The sequence below is a fragment of the Mugil cephalus genome, chromosome 3 (genome assembly GCF_022458985.1).
Source record: "Mugil cephalus isolate CIBA_MC_2020 chromosome 3, CIBA_Mcephalus_1.1, whole genome shotgun sequence".
Taxonomy (NCBI): domain Eukaryota; kingdom Metazoa; phylum Chordata; class Actinopteri; order Mugiliformes; family Mugilidae; genus Mugil; species Mugil cephalus.
In genome coordinates this window covers 8,151,858-8,170,240 of record NC_061772.1, presented here as the reverse complement: position 1 = coordinate 8,170,240, position 18,383 = coordinate 8,151,858, and the positions used below count along the sequence as shown (strand labels likewise).

General features: G+C 40.9%; 1 protein-coding gene across 3 annotated transcripts; it reads right to left on the bottom strand.

Moving 5' to 3' along the window:
• Window positions 1-614: 614 nt before the first annotated feature.
• On the bottom strand, window positions 615-18,263 carry LOC125005540 (DNA-binding protein RFX7-like). Of its 3 annotated transcripts, none has more exons than XM_047580959.1 (9): window positions 18,051-18,263; window positions 15,156-15,189; window positions 11,648-11,733; window positions 10,886-11,008; window positions 8,992-9,108; window positions 8,235-8,319; window positions 7,911-8,124; window positions 7,372-7,652; window positions 615-6,036 (listed from the first exon to the last, which is right to left on the bottom strand). In XM_047580959.1, exons 1-9 carry the CDS (start codon window positions 18,251-18,253, stop codon window positions 2,884-2,886), a joined length of 4,296 nt encoding a protein of 1,431 aa, XP_047436915.1. In that variant the 5' UTR covers window positions 18,254-18,263; the 3' UTR covers window positions 615-2,883. The 3 variants fall into 3 exon arrangements, with proteins under 3 accessions (XP_047436915.1, XP_047436917.1, XP_047436916.1); XM_047580961.1 differs by having other exon boundaries at window positions 615-6,030; XM_047580960.1 differs by having other exon boundaries at window positions 7,911-8,118.
• Between the last annotated feature and the right edge of the window lie 120 nt (window positions 18,264-18,383).

Below are 18,383 nucleotides of genomic sequence, written 5' to 3'. Positions count from 1 at the left end.
ATCACAGGTGGAACTAATTACTGTACATTAAAGCTGGCTCTCCTCTATTTAGATGTTTCTGAAAGTAACCACGACAAGACAACATGCACAATACAGGGACCTGTTGCACTGTAAGGTGAGCATGTGAAAGGTAGGCTGTTACATGTCGTGAGGGACGCAACATAGATGGGAGGAGAGCCAGATGACGTTGAATATGGCATGTACAGTTATGTGTATTAGACAGTAAAGCATCCATGCGTGAATATGGGAATTTGTGCCGATTCTCAAAACGTCTTACAACTGATGACAGAGGCTATTGCCTGAGAAAGTAAGAAATGCTTTTTTTGGGTGACGTCCACTGAAATGGAAGCTTTTAAATGATTAATAAAGCAAGCTATGCATCCACTGTTCACTGCTACAACATCGTTGGTTGCCCTCTCTTAATGGCCTCCTAGTACTTACTAATGGTGTCCCTCGTCATGCGCTTTTTCATTGTTTGTCTCTTCCTCTCTTCTTCCTTTCAGTAGGAAGATTTTGCATGGAAACAAGAAATGTAACTCCAGGAAGCTGTAATGACTTTGCCTTTCTCTACTCTGATGAAGATGTAAAAAAAAAACAAACAAAAAACCCACAGATTTCAGCAACATACTTAAAAATGTTTATTAGTTTTAAAAAGTTTTTAAAAACCGGTATCAACAAGCACTTCCCCTTAAAAAAGCACTTGCTAAAATGCAAACAACCCAAAACATCCCATGTACACAGACACAGCAACTATAGTGGAGGCCAGCTCTACAGATCTGAACCACCCACAAGAGGAAGGGTAAAGACTTCTTCAAACAAACATCAGTGCTAACAAACACACGGGTAAACATCAGAACTCAGAACAGTTTAGAAAACTGAATATAAACAAGTTTGTCTTAATTGCTCCGTGCTAAGTTAGACGTTAAAAAGACAAAATCTCCTAATATGTGTTACATGGCCAGATTCAATGTACTACTTTTGCAACATACCCAGATGGTAATATTATACCATATAATTATGAAAAGTCTTATTTCCATATTTTGAATCATGTGCAAATATTTTCTGGAACAATTTCGCGCCTATAGCCAGTTCCACAGGTTGAACAAAAAATGTATGAATTTCAACAAAATTTATTATGAGATAATGACACAGTGTGATATGCTATGACACCGAAAAATATATGCTACAAGTCGTTGTAACAGTGCAAGTCAGATTACTGTGAATACACAAGATTAAATGGTTTTCCAAGGTTTCACCTTCTGTACAGACAACACACTGTAAATAAATAGAAAAAAAAAACAAATAAAACAAAAAGCACTGGACAACTGGCCACGCCAACGATCTGTACAACAAATAAAGGTAGCATGGCCAGCAATACACACTCAGATATATAATGCTAACACAAAAAAAAAAACAGTTGATCAATAAATTACAGCGGAGTAAACAAAGACATCCTTTATTTTTGTCCTGTTTGACTTTTTAGATTTTAGAAACCAACACCTTTGCAGAGCTGCAAAATCTTTCCACTTCATTCCCAGTATGTCCATCACATAGGCGGTTACAGCAGACACCCATGCTTGTAGTGCATGATATTGTAGGTTACATCTTTGGCATGGACATAAGGCTCAGAGACCAAAAGCCAGCGGTGAGTCTTTACACGCTGCTCAGCATCAGTGTAAAGCGAGACGGTCACGTTTGGTCGGTAAGTGTTTTGAAATTTTACCGACTTATCAGTCAAAGCAAAGAGTTTTTGTAGAGAAGCATTAGTATTATAGATTGTCAGTGCATTATAGGGAGTGTAATATTAGTTCCATTCACTTCAGACTACTACTAGCTAATTTTATCATTTATAGATGAAAAGGAGTAAGTATATTTATAAGTATCATTATAAGTAAAACAGTCATCATTTCATTTCTATTTTCAGTTTTATGATTCATGTCAAAAGTGCAAGTCCTCATTCAAGGGATTATTTTTATTGCTTTGCTACTTCTCAAACTTCTACAGTTAACCAATTAGTGCATAACTAAAGCTTTTAGAGACATTGTTATAGGACAGAGGTCACTCCTCTTGGCTCTGTACCTCATCATTCTCCTATATAATAATATATTGCATTTATTAGTACTTCTTGATTTTCATGAATGTTTCAGACTTTTAGTAAATTAGATTTGTTGAAATAAAACAATGTGCATGAAGGGGCCTTATAATAATACATCGGCCTCATTTACATACTCTGTTTAAGGAGAGCTCGACGTCTCTTTACTTTCGTTGTCTTAATCTGTAGAGGCCCAAACTCTTTGACACTAAAACAGTCAAACAGTTTGAAAACCTTTTTTTTTTTTGAATATATATATATACTTTGGAAAAGACAGTTCAGAAATAGATCACATCTTACTTTTTTTTTAAGTTTCAAGAGATATGACACTATGCTTTTCATTAGATGAATAGCTGATACATTTATTGTGGTAAATGTATCCATGTAAATGTTTCCTTTTACATGCTTCATATTGTTATTATATGAATTTATCAAATGGATTTTCATGGATGAATTTGGTTCCATGTAAAGTATATGAATGATGAATCAACTGTGGATTACACAGCACAATATAAGTAAGTTTTATAGCAAAAAGGATTATCATCTTCTACTTGTATTTACACAGACAAATCCATGGCTTTATTCAGTTGACTACTGAATGTTAAATATTAAAACAACAGGTTTTGTTTTGTTTAACGGCTTAAATGTTCTTGATCCAGATTCTCATGAACGGGAAATGACCAGCATTTTAATCATTGTTGCAGCATTAGCTCAGTTTAGCCTGGCACATAAATTGGACAAACCTCACAATAACATGTTGAAAATCATAAAAAAAAAAAAAAGTCCTATTCTCAGCCCATCAACCCAACAGTTGGATGATCTTTGCTCTCTAACCAGTCGAGCCCACTTGAATGCGCCGTCTCGCCGGTGATTTGCTGAAACAGTACGTCACTGACCAGCTCCTCTGGAGCAGCATTTTGATATTGCCCTTGCTGCCTGTTGGGGTTGAAAAGCAGGTTTGTGTCCAAAGCGTTAAGGTCGTTGATGCTACTGGAGAGCTCTGATGTCATTCTGATTTCACAGGGAAAATGTGCCCTGCCTGTACTTAGCTCCGACACTTGTTCCATGAGCTGGTTGCCAGCAGAGAGGCTGCTGTCCGTGAGGAGGTTTGGATCCCTGCTGAAGTCTAACTGCCGACGAAGCTCTTCTTCTTGCTGCTGCTGCGAGCTCAGAGCTAGCATCATAGACTGTTGCTGGTCTCCAGAGGATGATTGTACTTGGCTTTCATCTGATGACAGAATCATTTGTTCATTATTAGCACTTTCTATGAGGTAATTAGCCCTCTGCAACTTGCATGTGCTGGTGGAGTCAGAGGTCATCAGGCTGAGGTGGCTGTCAGTGCAGGAGATGTTGGGGTTGGACTCGAGGATCTGGGTGAGGTTCATACGTGCAGTGTAGGTGGAGGGTAAGTTATTGATGCCGATGCCTCGCACAGTGTCGCTGTGGTCCCCGTCTAGCTTGCTCAGGAGGACACTGCCGATATTTTTGCTGCTGCATTGTGGGCCCGGCGTGGGCAGCACTTCAGTTTGCATCATGATATTCAGCGGCACAGAGCGGCTCCTCTGAGCCAAGCTGCTCACCCCTAGGTTTGTTTGGCTGTTTGCAAAGATGTTTAACATCTCCGGCGTCATAGGAGAATTAAAGGGAGACACCACTGAACGAGGGATATTGGGAAGGGCACTGTTTCCAGTGTTCCCGCTCAAATTCTTCAGGTGCACAGCAGGGCTAACACTGCGACATCGAAAAGTTGCAGCAGATGATGTTTTATTATCGAGAGGGGCGGGCACAGCGAAGCCTTCCTGCCGGGTCATGTTAGCCATGCTGGCTACCTGCTGCTGCACAGGTGAGATCGGAGTCAAACGACCCAAGTGGCTATCGTGGTGCCGAGCGTGGGGAATGGCGAAGGCGTGAGGTTTTTGAAAATGGTCGTCTATCAGTCCTTGATAGCTGGGGATGATTCCCATTCCACTGTTGGACTTGCTTACGCTCCCGATGCTGCTGTTGTAGCTGTTATTCATCCACTCCAGCCTTGTCTTATCTGGGTGGGTGGCCATCGGCCTCTGCATGGGCTTGACAGGACTGCTGGAGATGGTGCTGCCGTCATGGAAACCAGTGATGCTGGAGTTGATGGGTGTAAATGCAAACGGGTTCCTGCACTCCACCGGACTGGGAGGAACATTGCTGCTGCAGTTGGAGTGCGGAGTACCAACTGGGGTGTGACGGCTGCTTCCCAGGGCACTGTCCACTGGGGTTGTGGAGGCGATGTGGGAGCAGGGACTTTCTCCAGTCAGGCTTTGGCCTCCACAAATCATTTCTGAAGTGGGTGTGGGTGTCGGTGTTGGGGTTTGGATTGGGTTGCTTCTGCTGTTTCCAGAATGATAAAAAGGAGTCATGGTCTTATTTGTGGACGCTAAGCTGTCCGCCATGACAGCCTGTTGGCCTTTGAGCGCGACACAGTCTCCAAACTCCTGCAGGTTGTTGAGTTTCATTTGCTCCTCCATCTGCACCAGCTCCTCCACAATGCTGTCCTGAGTCACATCGTCATCAAAGGAAAAATAGTCCATATCTGTCTGCATAGGGAGCTGACTGGACGATGAAGCCTGATTCAGAAACTCCAAGGCTTCAGTAGCAGATCTGGGCTGAGCGTAGATCTGTTGTCCGCCAAGACTCCCTTTGGCTGAGTTTGAACTCACACCTGAACTTCTGTGAAAATCAGGGTTGTGAGGTATGGCATGCACCTCAGCCATTGTGTGCCCCTGCTGCTGCTGTATAAATGCGTCACTGACTGAGGTGCCAGTTTCCATAACAGTGGAAGTGTTTTTCCTCTCCATTGAATTGTGTGTTTTGGCAACAGAGTAAAAGCCACTGGCTCTGAAAGAGGAAGTACCGAGTGCATGGACATGAGTGGGCAACACGGAGTCCATTTTCATCTCTACCTCCCTGGTGGCTGGGGCACTTTCAGATCTTGCTGGAGCACCTGGCCCTAAGACGTTACCGACGGTGTTTCTGAAGCCGTAACAGAGGCCAGCGGCGCCCTCTACTGGCTGCTGTGGCATAAAGACTCTTTTGACTGGAGAGAAGTCTGGACTGACACTTGAGCGTTTCCTGAGGCTCTTAGTGGACAAAAAACCTTCCTTTGCTTGGCTGCTCTCCTCAAATGAAGAATCCCTGCTGGCGTTCAGTAAAGAAGCAGTGCTGGTGGTCTGAATGGAGGGAGTAGCCATGGTGTGAGGGCCAGAGGAGGACTTTCCATTGCATCCGGGGCTGGATGTTTCCTCCAGACCCAGGAAGCCCTTAGTCTGAGGTATGGGCACACTGGCAGCCCTCTGAACAGCCCCTCCGCCTCTATTTGCCACTGACCTTTCAATCAAAACCTGACTGGTAGCACTATGCATTTGGCTGTTTTTATGTATAGCTTCAACTTCCATTTCAACATCGACACTCTGCGTGTAAGGAGTCTGTCCTGGGCTGGCCACCGGGGCCAGAATAGGGACCACAGAGGCACTCCTCATGTCTTGATTAAAGGAGACTTCGTCTGCCGCTGCAGAAGTGATGCCTGCAGATGCCGGCCGCAGCGTGGTGTTTGTAAGGGATGTGGTGGTATCGCTGCTGTTGGGAGTGAGTGATATGGCGGTCATCTTCACCAAGCTGATTGGGCTGACGTGACAAGTTGTCATCACCGTCTTAATGGGGCTGTTTGCGATGATCATGGCAGAGGGTGAACGCAGGGCAATAGCGGTGGTGGCCGAAGGTTTGGGCAGGATTTGAGCGTAGCGTTGGCGAGCTGTGCGCTCCCCCACTGCACTGGCTAGGATATTCTGGGGGGGTTTCGGGCTCTGTTTCACTGCTTGAACTGGCTGCGTCACCATTTGGAAGTTAATAGGAAGCACTTTGCTCTCTACTGTTCCCAAAGGACTCGGGGACATCATTTGTCTCCGCTGCACCTTTAGATTAAAAAAACAAACAAAAACTCAATTGTAGATATCACGAAGCTTTGGACAACTTATCATTTAATTTGTACTTGTTTTTTTCCATATAACAATCATGGGAAAACATACAATGAATATGTAATTTTCCGGGTTGACTTTCTTCTAGTTTAACTGGTATTCCCTATGATGATTTTGTTGCTATGAATGAAGCTGCTAAAGCTGCCTCTTTATTATGAGGCTGTAAAATTGGCACTATTAATTATTATATATGCATGTTATATATTATATATATATAACACTATAAGTTATACATACATATATATATATATATATATACTTTCTTATTTCACTTTGTTACTGTACAGATCAATATTCAACAAGCAAAATGTTTGCAATTCATAAAATGTTATGTTTTATTATAGTTTAAACTACATTATACTATATGATGAAGTGTTTTTTCTCTAGCTCAGCATACTACAATTGAGAGTATGGATTGTATGTTAATGCGTCAGTAGCTGCGTTTCCAAAATAAAACAATATTTCCGGAATTTCGATAAAGTACAATTTCTACGTGTTTCCACTGAAAGGTGTTTTACGAATGAGCCGTGACTCTTACACAGTCTTACAGTCTTGTCTCGTCATGTTCCATAATTCTCTCAAATTTTCGTCACGCAGTCCTTCACTTTGAGGAAATGGACTTCAAATGAAGTGGTGACAGGGAATTGCAGGAAAAGTGTTTCCATTGTGTTCACTTTTGTGATAAACTTTTATGTCGACACGTCTGAAAAACCACCTCATGAGAGCGTAAAAATGTTTTTGCGATATTTAAGAGGTTTTTCAAAATGTAAGCGTTTCCATTACCATTTTTTTATTGCGCTATTTCTAGCGGTAATGGAAATGCAGCAAATGTCGAATTAATAAAATAAAAACATTGACAGGCGTCACTCTCTAGGGTACTTTTATTTAAATATTCTACTGCTTATATTCAAGCAGAATTACGAATGCTGGGCTCACACTTGTTTTATGTAATCGTTCATCAGTTGACAAGTATTAGGATTTCGTCAGAATTCAAAAGAAAAGAAACAACAATTCCCGTGTTGTACATCCGCCTCATGCTGGAGAAAAGCACTACATTTATACGTGAAGCGTTTCTCTCAGTTTTTCAGTATTTCTTTAGGTATGATATGTGACAATAGCTCAATAGGTTGAGCCATCTAACCATGATGCGTGATGCAGGCCCAGTACACCATGTGTGTGTGTGTGCAATCTGAATATAACCAAAACAAACACATAACACTCCCAGGAATGATCACACTTGGGTGATCTATACTGGGAGTCCTGTTCTCTCACCGTGATGGGGCTTGGGACAGCAGCCACCACGATGCCTATGGTTGGCTGAGGCGATGGAGAGGTGGGGCTACCACAAGGCACGCTGTCATCTGCCCTCTTCGTTTGCCCCTCTCCGGGTAAAGGGGAGTGCAGTTTCTGCTCCTGTTGCTTCCTCTGGATCTTCCTCTGGAGCTGCTGCTTTGCATCAACAGATGGTGATGACAGGGTCGTGACGTGAGGCTGGAAAGAGTGAGCCTCTGCGGTGGGGGCAAAGGCCGGGACAGTCTGTGGAGTTTTAACATCTGAAGGAGGAAAAAAAAAAGGAATTACATATATATCATATGTTGTCAGCGTGTTTTTCTTTTTTCTTTTACCTTGTTGTATGGGAATTTAAATGAAAGATTTGCATCATTTCCACCATTAATTATATGTATTATAACCTTGACTCACATTAATTAAACCATTAAACTATTAAACCAAAACAGCAGTAACCGGTAGATGCCACCAGATGTCATTATTGATCTCTACACAGGGCTGATGCAACCAGTGTTTAACCTAACCTGTTGCTGTGCCGGTCATGATGGTGAGAGCTGCCAGCGACTTGTTGCTGATGTAATGGCTGTCGATGAGGAAGCGAGCCAGGTCTTCCACAGCATCAAACTGGCGTTTCAGCACCTTTTGGGCCCATTCACACACCAGATCGCAGGCTGCAAATCGCACCTCTTCCTTTATGCCGCTAAGCTGGCCTGGTGACTCGAGTACATCACACTGTTGCTATACACACACACACACACATAAATAGAGTTATACATAGACGTTATAACACAGAGCGATGGCAAAACACAGCACCGAAACATTAAGAAGAAAGATGGAAATGTGCTCACCCCGTCTCCTGTTTTAAGAAGATCCAGAGTGGGTAAAGACGGCATGTGAACAAAGGGTCTCTTCCTTAGTCCACTATAGCAATACGTATATTAGAGTTAAGATAAAAAAACACTTACAACAATAACATGATGGTTAATATACAGTAAATATGGATATAATGGATATAATAATAAGTTTAAAAGATGGCCACATTTGTGCAGAGTTCATTTACCTAGGAAAGTAAGGTGCCTTCAATTAGACGGTCACCTCTGATGGTGAGAGCAGCGTCTGAGCGGCTGTTTATCTAAGCTGCAGTCCTTGTTGAAAAGCTTATGCATGAGCTTATTTTAGTGTCAATAAATTTCAACTTTAAATATTCTATGTTCTCACACTAAATGAAAGGGAAAAAGCTATTTGAGTTCAAAGCAAACCGTCGTCAACAGGCCAAGACGCTGTTCCACCACATGGTACAAACTAGGAGCTGTGACCCCACTTTACACAATGTTAGCGCTGGTAACCTGAATAAAGGCCATGCACACGAACCAAGTCGCGCACTTTGACGTCACGAGCTAAATAGAAAGAAAAAAATCATGAATGTGCCATGAAGGTCAAGATCACAGTGTCTCCCCTGAGGGTCTCCATATTATGCTTCCTAGGCAGAGGGGGACTTTATTTCATTTCACGTCTATATTTAGAGAGCTTATTAACTGCTGCAGCAGATGGTCTGTGGCCAGACACAGAGGCCAGACCGGTACAATCCATTCCAGTGAAGGATATTTTGACTTTCCTCTCATGCCAAGTCGTCGTGCTTTCATGTTCGGGAAGACGTTTTTCATCATCTTTCCAAAATCAGCAGCACTCAGCGGGTGGTAGTTCAGATTGTCACAGAAGCTCCTGAAGCACATAAAGTGAAATAAAAAAAAAAAAAATCAATCAACAGGTTACTAATCACCAACTGTACTAAGAGTCTTAGCATCTTTCAGCTCATTGTTTTAGTTTTAAAGGCCATAACTTTCATTTTTGTTTCTCTGTTGTAGCTTTCACTGTTGTAGTTTAACAAAAAAAATTGAACATCACACTTCCTGCTCTGGACGAGCCAGACACAGTTTGTGATTAGACAGCAAACAGAGTTACAAATTAAAAAGACAAACATAATTCTATGGATTTGGTGGTGACTAAAAGCAGAGTTAAAACAGTGAGTTGGCCCGAAACATGACTCCATATGAATGTTGCTCCATAAATAAAAAGGCAGCTGCTTATATTTAAATTTATTTACAAGGTGCGACCAGCGTTACATTTACAGCTTGTTATGTTTCCTTTAGGTAGAAAGAGAAGTCAGTGAATGCAGGTTTAAGGCTACAATATGTAAAGTTAAGCGAGAAGTACTGCAACAGTAAAGTGACAGCGGCTCAGTGTTTCCTACATCTGACGTACAGCGCCCTGAATAGCTACATACCCAGGACATGTACCGTACAGTTATGTTCATATGCGTGTGGACACTGTTTATCGAAATATTTCAACAGTTATGCAGTGTGAGCTCATTTGAACACCTGTCGAAGGTACAAAGCAAATACAACTCTGTTACCTGCTTAACTGGTAAATAATTAATTAAATATTATCCGACATTTGTTGACAAGAGCTTTTGTGTCTAGTATCCAGTTAGATATGAAAGTCTGAACATAAAGGCTGTGCTTAAAAAGTGTCACTTAAAAAAATATCCTCAAATCAAAGCTGAGAGTCTGCGCTCCAACGTTGATATGTTTTAGCAAACAGCTAAAATGACAAAATATATTTGTCCGTGTTCAAACCAGTGTGTAGACGTGGGTGTGAGCTCATTTTTATAACATTTAGACTTATTTTAGATTAAACCTTGACTTTTTTTTTTCTCACCAAACAACTAAAGTAAAGTCTACCAGCTGTAGATTGTAGGCGTTTATACAGTCTATGGTGTGAAACCACTGACAGGACTGTGTATCAGCCACGTCCACCTACGCTTGAGAAACCGTTCCATTTGCCAGAGGTCAAAAACTCATCTGGGAACTTTCGTCTCCTTCGTGAAACTGTTTTTCTGTTTACTGATCAGCTACAGACACGGCGCTTTATTTGGTTTCACTCAGTGCTGAGAAGGCTTTCGACTCCGTATCCATTTCACCAAAGTTTTTAAATGATTGTTTCATCGAGGCACACTGCGCCTTCAAAGCCTTTTCACCTGTCTGCCCCGAAGGCGCCAATATTTCTGGCGGCCGCTGTATTTCTGTTCTAGTAGAGTTAAAAAGGCAGTTACATAACACTGTCCCAACATTTCAATGACTGTCTCAGACTTTCCATTCTAATATTACCAACACATGCTGCTCTGTGATTCTCATGCCTGCAGCATCTATTTATACTGACGCTTTAGCCTGCGCTAATTCAGAGGAGAAAGAAGCTCAAACACGCAGTGGTAGCTGGTATCTGTACAGGGGCTGAACACCAATCATGAGTTTATGCTTGAGCAATGGAAGAAAATCTGATTGACTCACCGGTTAATTGTGTGTATGACTATGGGTTATATATTTGCACGCGTTTAATAAAGAACAATCTGTCTGTCATTTGGATGGTGATGAAACCGGTGACTCTCATTTCAGAAAGTGTGATTTTTATGTGGCACAGTTGTTATTGTGCTTGTACCCACTTGTACTCATCGTAGACCTCCTGCTTGGGAAGAGACGTCTCCGGGTATTCCTCTAAGTGATTGCGGATCCAGTTGAACGCGTGCATCTGCTGCGTGCGGCTCGATGACAGGGCGCTCTGGTCACTGAGAGAAGATGTAGGTCAGTGACTGATTGACAAACCATATAGCACTTCAGAAATCCCCCGTACCAAAGCTACTTGAGGCTCTGTGCGTGTAAGTCATAATCATTTCTGCAGGGTTATACACTTATTCACCAGTTGATTGGGTACACTAGTGAAAATGCACTCTAATATAGCAGTCCTGAGCTTTAGGCCCCTTCATGATGGTTATAATGTTCAGTTAAAGTTGAAACAGCATCAGAAAGGTGGTCACTCATCTTCATGTTCATTTTGGAAGGTGTAGTTTCTGTTGCTGTTAACTGTGTTGAACTGGACTGATAGTTAACCTCGCTCGTTGAATAAAATGGGGTTGTGTCAAAATAACAGAAATATCTGTCGACAAAATACAACATTTACTATTTAAAACACAATGAAAGTTGTATCAGTTAAATCAACAGCTCTTCTGTTGTTTTAAACAAATGCTAAATACCACAACCTTCATGAAGTGGACTTAATTCAGCACTGTTATAGTTTAACGTGTTTGTTTTCACTAGTGTAGTTAACGAACTGGTGACTTCATATTTAATTCACATAAACCTTTTAAAGCCGTTTCCTGCTTCATTTACTCGTATTTAACACAATCAGAAAGCAGGCGCACGCTTACCTTTTATCAGCACTACTGCTGGGACCAGAAGGCAACTTAAGGTAGAGGTAGAGTTTCTCAATGTCTGAAAACTTGTCGACATCTTGCTGCAGAAATGAAAACACAAAACAAAAACAGACGGTTACAAGATTTCAAGTTTCGAGGTCATCCACACAGAAAGTGGAGTTCTGTCAGATCTGCAGAGAAAACACATGTGTAGTGGATGCAGTGAACGCAGGAGTCCATCTTGGACAGTTCAGAATGGGTAATAAAGGTCTTATTAACTCTGTAAACTCTGTAAAAGCAATAGGCTTTTATTATTGAATAATCTGAGGATCATTATCAGTGTTACACTTGTAGTTGACAATTTCCTAAATTCCAAATTGATGTCTAAAAATGTCTTTGTCTGTCCAAGATAATTTTTTAGTTAATTTAAGTTGATTAAATTGTCATTTTTAGCACATTGTAATTGAATTTAAATAAGACCTGCTTGTTCTCATGTGACAATAATTTTAAAGTTATCGACAGAGAAGCCTAAAAAAATGGCTTAGAGTGAATAAATGAATGTGTAGATTATGGTTGATTATCACCTTCAGTGAATATGCAGTGTCCCATAAAACCACTAGCTAACCTAGTACTAAACATGACACAAACAGGACGCTCTGCAGTCAAATCTCATACCCCACTAAACTACACTGTTCTAATACTGTTATTCAGAGGAAAGTAAAGATGATATGAAGATGGATGGCAGCAGAGAGCAGTGTCAGACACAAAGTTAATACTCTGTAAGCGTGAATTCAGTAAAACGTGAGACATTTTTAACCCTAGGACACCAACAAAAACTCATGACAAAACTAAGTAATGTAACTGAGTAGCTCGGTTTTACTTTAGTACGTATACCATTATATCTGGATGTTTGATTTCTGGTGGCAAATATTGTGGCAAAATCTTCACTATGAAGATAAATGGACTCAAATTAATCTTGAGACAAGGTGACTGAAAAGGTCAAGTGGGGATCTGGTTAACGTGTCCATGCCACGAAACATTACTGGGCACAGTTGATAAAAGTCTTCAAGCAACGCTGCTGTCATTATTGGCTGGAGATAAAGAATACGAGACCGAAACTCTGCCAGTGGAGTTAGATACAAGTGAGCTTATATATCTGCCTGATATGCTTTAAGTTAGCTACTAGCATATGGCACATCAACGTCCAGCAGAGCTGTCGGTGGCAGAGTTGCATTGTGTTTAACGTGGGTACCACGGTTTTAAAGGAATTGCGTGGAAGAAATAAACAATATCTCTGTTTTCGCTTCAGACTGGCTGTTAATTTGAGTCCAGGGAAGCAATAAAAATTAGGTCGCTTAGGAGGAATAAGGGAGGCCACCGACTGCTACACGAGTGTTTCACCAGTCTCAACTTATAGGGAAACACGAAAGAAGAGAAAGCCTGTCTTTCAGAAGAAGTTACTCAGCCACTGCCTGCTCCTCTGACTCGGCCTCAGTGTCATCTATATGTTAATGTGCCACCAGCTCTAAACAATGAACTCCTTTTCCCACTGTAACTTCTCAGCTCGCATTGAATCAGTGTACAATCTTTCAATGCATCTGAATTCAAATTACAGTTGCTTTTATTTAAACATTTTTCTATTTATTTCGTCAGATAACTGAACAAGTACAACATTTGATAAAATACTAAGTTTTCCCACAGTCGCTGCCAAGATGCTGCAGATAAAATCCTCATCCAAAAATCACTGTCCGAACAAACAAAAATACAAGTGAGACCAGCTAGGCCGACGTTTCAGACATGAAGCGTATGAAACAGCTACAGTTGTACTGAAGCAGACAACGGACAAGAGCATCTTTATGAGCTGCTGTATTTAATAGAGAAGAATCTGAAATGTTTCCACTGAAACCACAACGGAGCCACGGCTGAGCCGGCCAGCCACATGATTTGTCAGGGAGACTGATAACATCGACTTTTCCATCTGTTACAAGTGAATCTGAAACCAGATAACTTAGCCCTGCATAAAGACCAGAAACCAGGAGAAACATCTGTGTCCAATGGTGAGAAAATCTAATCTACCATCTCCTCTGAAGCCCAGCAATCATTCAACATATTATCAACCAGGCAATTTTTATTTATTATTAAAGTTGTGATTCAAGATTAGCAAACTGGAATAACAGGGTCTCAAGCTCATGGAGGGTTTGTCTTGGCCACAAGAGAAGAGTCACCAGCAAACACTGGAGTGTGTCATTGTTTCAGCAGCGAGGAACACAGATCGGTGGACAACAGTAATAAACACAGGGTGCAATGTGAAAAGAGCTTTTCCCTTTCTTTTGAAAAACATTATATAAAGACTATTAAGGTCAATGAACTTTACATTATTGGTTTCTCTTGTTATAGTTTCCTACTCAGCAGTTGTGCTGAAGCAACTTCAATAAAATCCTAATTCCACAAACAACTGTTCTGCTGATTAAACCACTCAACTTTTTTTTAGCATTTCTTAAAAAAACAGAAAAATGTAATCATGTGGAATAAAGACTGAAACATGCTAAAGCGACTCCAGTCTATAAATCTTGTGCAGAAATAATTTGAACCATTTTCTTTTTTTTTAAATTGGTGAAATGTTTCCATCTGCCCTTTGGAAGGTGCGGCACACTGATTCATACACCAGTCAACAACTAGCTCATGAGTCACCTCATCACTGGTCACCTTCATCCCTTTAACTTCACAAGTTGCCAATGTGAATTTAGAATAAGGCTTGGGAAGTCATCGTTATTATACGTGTATGGCAAAGATCCCTTATTATAACACATTTTACCAAGTCAATGTAAGTGCAACATACTGTGTCTAAACCCACTATGTCAGTAGTTTTAGCCACTGAATGTATATAAATATGGAACAACTTATTGGAGCTTGATTCCCCCTAACTGTCTAACTAATAACAATTCTGTTGTGAAGTTGAAAATTTTGGGGACTGATTTGTTTTGAAACCAGTCTCAAGCAGCCATTTGAATAACAGTTTTTGGCACCGTGTGTTCATTTTCCAGGTGGCTCATTTTCCAATCTGTCCGTTTGAGTCTGTAGCTTTAAATGCAAATTAGCTGCTGTCACATCCCTCTTGTAAAGAGGGCTGTAAATTTTCTGCTAGTGTCCCAGATATTTAAAGTCTTTATTTCCTTGTATTTTGTGCGTATCCCAACACACCATGGACATGCAAGTAGGATATATATATATATATATATATATATATATGTACACATATTTATATGAAAAAGTTGACAATATCTCTGCTGTAAAAATTCAAACTTTTCTAACTGACCTTGTTTCCTGGTCTCATACGCGCCCCCTAATGTTTCACCAAAAAATAAATCTAACGTGGATGGGTATCCTTTCATTTTGGGGAAACTATTCCTAGATGGAAATAAACTTTCAGATGTTTTTTCTTTTTCTAATCAATTTACTGTAAAATAATTACTTAACAGTAAAATAATAATAATAATGATAATTTAATGTGAAGAATACTTACCAGAATGTTTTCCACTTTTGACTGAACTGATTTGCTGTAAAACAGAGACATACAATAAATTAGTATGAAGCTGGTGTAACATGAGTGCCAGTGTCTAAAGCATATTTATTTATAAAGCAGAGGAATGTTTGGTATGAGACGACCCTCCCTCTAGCATCTCAACGGTCATGTATCCCACCACCAGGAACACATGTTGTCATATGTAAAAAGAGAGAGACTGAGCCCGGCACTGTGCAGACATTGTTCAGGACAGACGACCTTTTATCAGCCAGAAACCAGACATTCATTTGCCGTCACTGAGGAAATCTGTTGTACGTCTATTTCATAGAGGGTTTTGACAAACAGAAGGAATGAAAAAAAACGACCACACGCACCAAGATCCTATTGAAGAGCGGGTTTTTAGGTGCAAACCGTCAAACCAGATACATGACTAACTTCTGCTGGTTTCGTTTGTAATCCACAAACAGGTAAAGCTGTTGTTGACTATGAGACAGAAGGTAGACCGCACTTAAAGACTCTTACCTGACGACACAAGGCAGGTCAGAATCAGGAGACGCACTAAGCCATGACAAGAACAGTTCACTTTAATTCACTGTTACCAGGGGGCCAAGGATTTGCTGGTGCTGAAAGGCCATCATTAAGCCGTTTGTGAGACACATTTGTCACGTAAACCGAATGATGCAATTTTCTGCAAGAACTGAGATGAGAAAATAAATACCTGATACAACCGGTTCTGATCACACCAGGTGCAATGCAGCCATTGATCTGGAGACGTGAATGAAAACCATGAGGAAGCCACCCCCCCCTCCTCACACACAGTGACATGTTACTGGCATATGAAGACAGCGGTAAATGAACTTGCTGACCCAGACTGCCTCGTTTTACAGCGAATGAACCAGCAGCAGGTCACCAAGGTGAACGTCAATATTTATGCTCTAATCCTCTCAAAGGTTAAACATTTATGGAGTTGGACAAATATTCAATATCCACCTGTGTCATTGATAAACTGCAACCAGAATACTTACTGCTGAGGTATTTTCTGCAGACATTTGAACTGCTTTCTGCCACTTTGGCCTTTTGACATTTTACAGCCGTTTGATATTTAAATGACAGCACTTGAGTTCATTCAGAACTAAAAGGTCACAAAATGGCCTTAGGTAACAGCAACCACGGATAATGTACATCAGCACCAGTCAAAGAAATTAAGATATTTAAGACATTTTCCCTCTTAAAATACAACGCTGACATTTGTCTCCCATGCCCCAGCAAACAGAAGGTTAGTGAAAGCTATATTTAATATGTAATGAAGCTACATGTAATTCCTGAATCCAGTTTGTTTTATTGCAGTATATTCAATTTTTAAGATGAAGGTTGTCCTTACTTTGAACTTGCCAGTTTTGCACCTTATGGTCACTTACTCCAAATCTAATAATGTTGAAACTATAAGTTGGTAATAAGAAAATATATAATTTGTCGGTCACATCAGTTCAGAGAGAGCACAGATGTTACTGCTGCAGCAGTGCCTTTCATCAATAAGTAAGCATGAATGAGACACACAAGTATAAGTTTCAGTACCTTGTATCCAAATGTCAACTACATAAAAAGTACACAGAACTATGCAGTCAAAGTGGCTCCGTTATTATCATATGATCATTCTGAACAACATTAGATTGTTATTTGTGGTGCATCACTAAACTACACGCTGATGTAATAGCAACGTGCAAGATCTCACATTCCCTGATTCCCCAAGTTTGCAAGCTGCGCCCCAAGAGGGCTTATATAGCATAGATTGTGAGCCAGTACCTTATTCCTTAAAGCAACAGTGGAAACTTTGAAATGAAAGATGATTAACGTTGATTCCTGAGTAAACCAGAGTTTTAAATCAACCTGATATCTTTGGCAACATTCCCATGATGACACAGAAAGCTATGCATTTTACATTAAGCTGAGGAGCGGATCAACTGTAGCAATAAAGTATGGCAGAAAAATTATTCAAGACAAGTTTCTGATTGTTCAGAGAAAGGAACACATTCTCAAAAGTGATCAACTGTGAGGATGGACATGGACGAGTGTGGCCTGAACTGAAAAAACAGTAGGAACTGTAAACTTTAGTCACACTTGTGTTTGTGTAATCACTCTCACTGCCTGAAGGGGGAGGCAAAAGCTCCACATTGGTACCTTTAAGCTATGTTTCAATGATACAGCAGTTTGAAGTTGGCTGATATCGTCTCCTAAATTTGAACAGCACATCGTTTGAACAGCTGTGTTCAACTGTGTGTACAAATGCGTCACCTTTTCTCAAGTACTTAATATTTAACTACGATTTTGAGATAATTGCCATTCATTAAGTCATTTGACAGGGTAAAAAAAAAAAGTTACTGCTCCTTACATGTTATTCTATCCGTAATAATAATTTAATGAACAATCATATTATTCTGACACATAAGGTCACATTTTACTTTTAAATGCAAAACTTGGAATAATGTAGATTTATACTGTGGCTTTGAAAAATGGCCTGAAATAAACATATTGATAGACTGAGAACCTTTTAAAGTATTACAAAGCACCAGCATATAAATACTTTAAATGCATGATGCACCGTTGTATATTATTATAAGTGTATAAGCAGAAGTACTACTAACTACAACAGTATCATAAACATTCAAGCATCTGCATCCAATAAAGGAATGCAGCATTTATCCGGATTTACAGTTTAGCATGCATGACTTTTGCATGTGATAGCAACATTTGTATTGTGATATTGCTCCTTTAGTTTAACCATTTTCACCTAAGCAGAGATTGCTCCCACACATGCCAAACCAACGGGCAAATCTGGAGATGAATTTTCCATTCAAGCATCAAACCAAGCACAGGAATATTTCAACACCTCCTCACCAGATGGAGTTCTTGATCCTGAGCTGCAGAGCACTGGCCTCAGCTCCCTGCAGCCCGGGGAGCAGGCCGGGCAGGCTCCCCGCCCCGCGGTCCGCCTGCTGCTGCTGGAGGTCCTCCTCGGCCATCGCCGTGGTCCTGTGCACGGGACTGGACTGGGCTGGAGGAGTGGACGGGTGTAGTCTCCCGGCAGGGTTAAACAACATGCAGCGGAGGACGTTGCGATGCTAGCGGGACAGCAGCGCGCCCTGTTGTTGTTGTTGTTGTTGCCACCCAGTCCTCCCCCGACATCGCTCGCTCCAAGTCCCCACACTCGCTCAATTAAGGCGGCCTGTG

Bases quoted from the DNA above. Each gene is read 5' to 3' on its own strand.
- LOC125005540 (XM_047580959.1), bottom strand. From the start codon at position 18,253: ATGTTGTTTAACCCTGCCGGGAGACTACACCCGTCCACTCCTCCAGCC. The intron at 11,009-11,647 runs GTAAGCGTGCGC...ATCTTCTCTCAG, and splicing joins AGCAGTAGTGCTGATAAAAG to TGACCAGAGCGCCCTGTCAT. The intron at 9,109-10,885 runs GTGGGTACAAGC...TATGTGCTTCAG, and splicing joins GAGGTCTACGATGAGTACAA to GAGCTTCTGTGACAATCTGA.